General features: G+C 39.5%; 1 protein-coding gene across 1 annotated transcript; it reads right to left on the bottom strand.

The window, feature by feature from the left end:
• Positions 1-3,160: 3,160 nt before the first annotated feature.
• Positions 3,161-5,684, bottom strand: LOC133326729 (circumsporozoite protein-like). The gene is made up of 2 exons (XM_061535343.1): positions 5,456-5,684; positions 3,161-3,606 (listed from the first exon to the last, which is right to left on the bottom strand). Exons 1-2 carry the CDS (start codon positions 5,682-5,684, stop codon positions 3,161-3,163), a joined length of 675 nt encoding a protein of 224 aa, XP_061391327.1.
• Positions 5,685-5,901: the final 217 nt, after the last annotated feature.

The raw sequence follows: 5,901 nt of genomic DNA, 5'->3' as shown, positions 1-5,901 counted from the left end.
CCACCAAAGAGAACTTTGTGATAGATCGTCCGAGCTACATTTCCTCGTACCTAAATCGGCGGGGTTACACTCTGACGCTACGTGTCTCCACTTCGCGGTCGGTACATTTTCTATTATATCCGTCGCACGATTTGCGACATACGTGTTCCAATCAGAAGGGTGTTTTTTCAACCAAGCTAGCACTATTGTTGAGTCGGTCCACAAATTTATTGAAGTGTTGCGCAATAAGCTTTCAGAGGCATCGCAGAACCCATGCAACTGAATATTGCAGTCCGGATTGTATTGTACCCACCTTGGTAACTTTATGGATTCTATTCCCCTAAACTGTTTGACAAATGATTTCCATTTCGAATTAATGGATTCGAAAACTTTGCTGTCCCAGTCGACCCCATCCAGCCATAGATCCTGTAAAAGTATCTTCGCTTGTATGATTATCGGAGCTAACCATCCGGCGGGGTCAAATAATTTGGACACATTTGACAACATTTTTCTTTTTGTCACATTTTCAGCCACCGAGAGTGACTCCGTTTTGTATGAAAATGTGTCAGATTTTGCATTCATCGAATGCCCAGAATTTTTATAGCGCTATTGTCTTCGATTTTTAGCAATTTCTCTTTTAATAAATCTTGAGGAGTTATATACGCCAGAAGGTTTGGGTGATTTGCTGTCATTTTTTTAATAGAAATCCGGCCGATTTCAATGTTTCTTTTATTTCATGTTGTGCTTGTATTGCGGATTCGATTGTATGACCGCCTGCTAATATGTCGTCGACATATATTTCTGTTTTAAGTATATTTGTAGCTAGCGGCCGCTCAATTTGCCATTCTGTGGCCAGCTGCAATAACGTTCTTATTGCCAGGAATGGCGCACAGTTAATACCAAATGTGACGGTGTTTATTTCGGAATCTTCGATTTGTGCGGTTTCATTTCGTCTAAACAATATTCTCGGATACGGTATATCAGACTCGTGTACAGATATTTGACGGTACATCTTCTCAATGTCACCATTAAATACATATTTATATAACCGGCAATTTAAAATTACAGACGTTAAATCGTTTTGTAACGTTGGGCCTGTATATAGAACATCATTCAATGAAAACGAACTATTTGTTTTCCATGATCCATTAAACACTACTCTAACCTTTGTGCTCATACTTTCAGGGCGAAAAACTGCATGATGCGGCAAGTAGTACGAGCAGTACTTTTCACCATTCTTTATTTCTCTTGGCATACATCGTTTCATATGCCCAGTGATATGTACTTTTAAAATGTCTTTTCGTTTAAGCCTTTTTTCCTTTTTTCCATATTTTCATATTGGCGTATAGCCTTGAATCGAAACGATTCTAAAAACATGGTTTGTGGATATTCTTTTTTAAACGGCAATTTTACTTCATATCAACCGTCCGGTCGACGGCACGTTGTTTTCTTGTAGAAGTCTTCACAATACTCATCTTCTACGGTGGGAATAGGAGCCCATTCGACTTCGTCTTGTTCCCAGAATTTTCGTAATAATACGCCTATGTCTCCTTCTTCACGTTTCGAAGATACTTCGACTCTAGGCAATGCCATACTGTCGTATGCAATATACCATTTAGAATTATTGATGGAAGAACATCACTTCCCATCAACATATATATTTGAGCTGACACCGCAAACCCTGGGTCAGCTAGTTTTAAATCTTGTATTTCGTTAGTGTTTGTGTTTGGAAGAGATCTATTTGGCAGTAAACTAGTTAGGTTTCGTACCACTATAATTCTAATTCCAGTTCGAAAGGTGTTTTGTCGGCACATAATTTAATATAACAAGATTTATTTGCATTTGTTACTATTGTGAATTTTTGTCCTGAATTCATAATTTGAACTAAAGCAGTTGGTAACATAACGCCATCGTGGTTAATTGTTGCTAGTGTTTGAACGTTTGTACCAGACGCTGCTCGCGATGAGCATGGAAACTCACTGCTTGATTCGTCAGTAGTGAAATGTGTTTCTGTTTGGGATTGAATGTAATTGTTTTCACGCGCGACGATATTAGCACTCGATTGCTGTTGCGAATTGTTCGTTTGATGCAGTTTCGTATGATGTTTTTTCGTGTATTGCATACATCTATGCATACTGACACATTCTTAACTTGTGTCAAAGTTTCTATTGGAAGTTTTGTCGAACAAAGGTATATTAAAATTGGATCCCACTCGCCCACACTGATGTCGTGTGTTTTCAAAATTGCGAGACAATCCCTGATTGTTAATAGGATCCTTGTTATGTCTGCGTTATTTTCGTTTTTTGCCGGCGCTCTTTCTAAAATTCGAAATTGGTTGTCTACAATGAGAATCTGTCTACAATCCTGCCAGCTTCACCTTTAGTTTTATTTTGTATGTGATATAATTTTTGTGCTGGTGTCAGTCTGGGGTGATTGCCATATATGGCCATAAACATGTCCCTAAAGGAGGGCCATTCTTCATAGCTTCCGTGGAAGTCTTTTGTATCACATGGAGGAACTTTAATATACACTTCTGACATGTCAAATGTGGTAGTTGGGGGATACATGACCGAACTATGAAAAAGTGAAGACCAAACAAATGTCTTCTCGTCCTGAACTGGTGGACTTTGGAAGAGACCTCTTTTTCACAACTTCCATTAAGTTCGATTTTGTTAATTGGTATTGATCCCGTGCGGATTCAAACTCCAATTTCGCAACATTTTTAAAATCATCATCGAATGCCTTGTCATCGGCAAGATAGACGTTTTCATAGGCAGTACTTACATTATGCCAGTCTTCATCTAATGATTCTAATTTTGTTTCTATCAGCGAATCTGACATATCGTTTTCGGACATATCTAATATTTTAGCACATGCTCCCATTAAATTCTCCATGTCGAAGTGGAACCTTGCACAATTTATTTAATTTAATTTTTATTATTTGTATATATTTTATTTTTTATATATTTTTATGGAATTTTATCGGTGTTCATCGGTGTGGTACCCACGTACAGCTTGATGGCCGTGCGGCCATCAACATCCTCCGCCCCTTGCACTGGTGCAACCTTCACTGCCGCTACCAGGACCTTCATTTGGTTCGCATTTTCTGTCAGCAACCTATTGGTCGTTTGCGACTCGATGGTTTCAGTAGGCTCCTGTTTTGGGATTTTTAGCCGATCCGCTACGGAAGATTTTTGTTGTTGTTGGGTTTCGGCCTTCTTAGGGGTTGAGTTTTTTGATCGTTGTGGGGGGTTTGTTTGGTCTCTGAGGGGGGTTCTTGTTGTTGTTTGGCCTCTGAGGGGGGGTTGTTGTTATTGTTTGGCCTCTGAGGTGGGTTGCTAGACCTCTGTGGCGGGTTGTTGTTTGGCCTCTTAGGTGGGTTGCTAGACCTCTGTGGCGGGTTGTTCCGATGAGTGAACCTGTTGTTGTTGTTCCGCTGTGGGAGATTGCCTTTGGGCTGCTGTGGTTGATTATTGTTGGGCTTCTGTGCGGGCTTGTTGCTGAACCGCTGAGGCTGCTGGTGTTTGTTGTCGAACTGCCGCTGGTTGTTGGGATGCAATAGCGTGTGGTGCCGTTCCCGACATATCCTGCAATTGCCTACTGCATTACAGTTGCGCACCCTATTATCTGTCGGTAAGATAATAGGGAAGCGTTCGTCATATGGCAGATTCGTGTTTGCTAAACGTCCATTCACTCTTAATAAACCATCGCTATCTATAAAGGGGTTTACTTTACTTTCGCGTGAGACGGATTTTTTACTCTCTATGTCCATACACTCTTCTTTTTAATGTAGCTTCTGCGTAAGCTTGATTAATATATATTTTTTTGAAGATTCAATTTCCTTTTGCGTTAAATCGTTAGTTTCCTGTGGCTTTGATATATGTTTAGCTCTGTTAATGAATCTATACATGTATGCAATAACGCGTATGGACTTTTCATATGAGGAGTATTTTTCGAAAAATTTTATGTCATCCAAACCTCTTTTTTTATGTCTGTGCAATGTGCTAGAGTCCTCTTTGCTTCCGGTGGATTTACCAATTCGAAATTCGATTCTGGCCAATTAGTCGATGGGCTTAGAAGCCATTTTGGACCATTCCACCAAAGAGAACTTTGTGATAGATCGTCCGAGCTACATCTCCTCGTACCTAAATCGGCGGGGTTACACTCTGACGCTACGTGTCTCCACTTCGCGGTCGGTACATTTTCTATTATATCCGTCGCACGATTTGCGACATACGTGTTCCAATCAGAAGGGCGTTTTTTCAACCAAGCTAGCACTATTGTTGAGTCGGTCCACAAATTTATTGAAGTGTTGCGCAATAAGCTTTCAGAGGCATCGCAGAACCCATGCAACTGAATATTGCAGTCCGGATTGTATTGTACCCACCTTGGTACCTTTATGGATTCTATTCCCCTAAACTGTTTGACAAATGATTTCCATTTCGAATTAATGGATTCGAAAACTTTGCTGTCCCAGTCGACCCCATCCAGCCATAGATCCTGTAAAAGTATCTTCGCTTGTATGATTATCGGAGCTAACCATCCGGCGGGGTCAAATAATTTGGACACATTTGACAACATTTTTCTTTTTGTCACATTTTCAGCCACCGAGAGTGACTCCGTTTTGTATGAAAATGTGTCAGATTTTGCATTCATCGAATGCCCAGAATTTTTATAGCGCTATTGTCTTCGATTTTTAGCAATTTCTCTTTTAATAAATCTTGAGGAGTTATATACGCCAGAAGGTTTGGGTGATTTGCTGTCATTTTTTTTTTAATAGAAATCCGGCCGATTTCAATTTTTCTTTTATTTCATGTTGTGCTTGTATTGCGGATTCGATTGTATGACCGCCTGCTAATATGTCGTATATTTCTTATATGCCCGGAATTTGCCATTCTGTGGCCAGCTGCAATAACGTTCTTATTGCAGTTAATACCAAATGTGACGGTGTTTATTTCGGAATCTTCGATTTGTGCGGTTTCATTTCATGTAAACAATATTCTCGGATACGGTATATCAGACTCGTGTACAAATATTTGACGGTACATCTTCAATGTCACCATTAAATACATATTTATATAACCGCCAATTTAAAATTACAGACGTTAAATCGTTTTGTAACGTTGGGCCTGTATATAGAACATCATTCAATGAAAATGAACTATTTGTTTTCCATGATCCATTAAACACTACTCTAACCTTTGTGCTCATACTTTCAGGGCGAAAAACTGCATGATGCGGCAAGTAGTACGAGCAGTACTTTTCACCATTCTTTATTTCTCTTGGCATACATCGTTTCATATGCCCAGTGATATGTACTCATTTAAAATGTCTCTATTCGTGTTTGCAAGCGCTTTGTCTTTATTTAACCTTTTTTCCATATTTTCATATTGGCGTATAGCCTTGAATCGAAACGATTCTAAAAACATGGTTTGTGGATATTCTTTTTTAAACGGCAATTTTACTTCATATCAACCGTCCGGTCGACGGCACGTTGTTTTCTTGTAGAAGTCTTCACAATACTCATCTTCTACGGTGGGAATAGGAGCCCGTTCGACTTCCTCTTGTTCCCAGAATTTTCGTAATAATACGCCTATGTCTCCTTTTTTACGTTTCGAAGATACTTCGACTGTAGCCAATGCCATACTGTCGTATGCAATTGGTCCGTATATATACCAACCGTATATTGAGTTTTGTGCTATCATATTGCCTAGCACATTTTTTGATACCATTTAGCATTATTGATGGAAGAACATCACTTCCCATCAACATATCTATTTGAGCTGACACCGCAAACCCTGGGTCAGCTGGTTTTAAATCTTGTATTTCGTTAGTGTTTGTGTTTGGAAGAGATCTATTTGGCAGTAAACTAGTTAGGTTTCGTACCACTATAATTCTAATTCCAGTTCGAAAGGTGTTTTG

This window comes from Musca vetustissima, unplaced genomic scaffold, assembly GCF_032173495.1.
Source record: "Musca vetustissima isolate MV318-11 ecotype Yass unplaced genomic scaffold, APGP_CSIRO_Mvet_v1 utg6875, whole genome shotgun sequence".
Taxonomy (NCBI): Eukaryota; Metazoa; Arthropoda; class Insecta; order Diptera; family Muscidae; genus Musca; species Musca vetustissima.
Note: the sequence above shows the minus strand (reverse complement) of the source record. Positions and strands in the feature narration are given on the sequence as shown.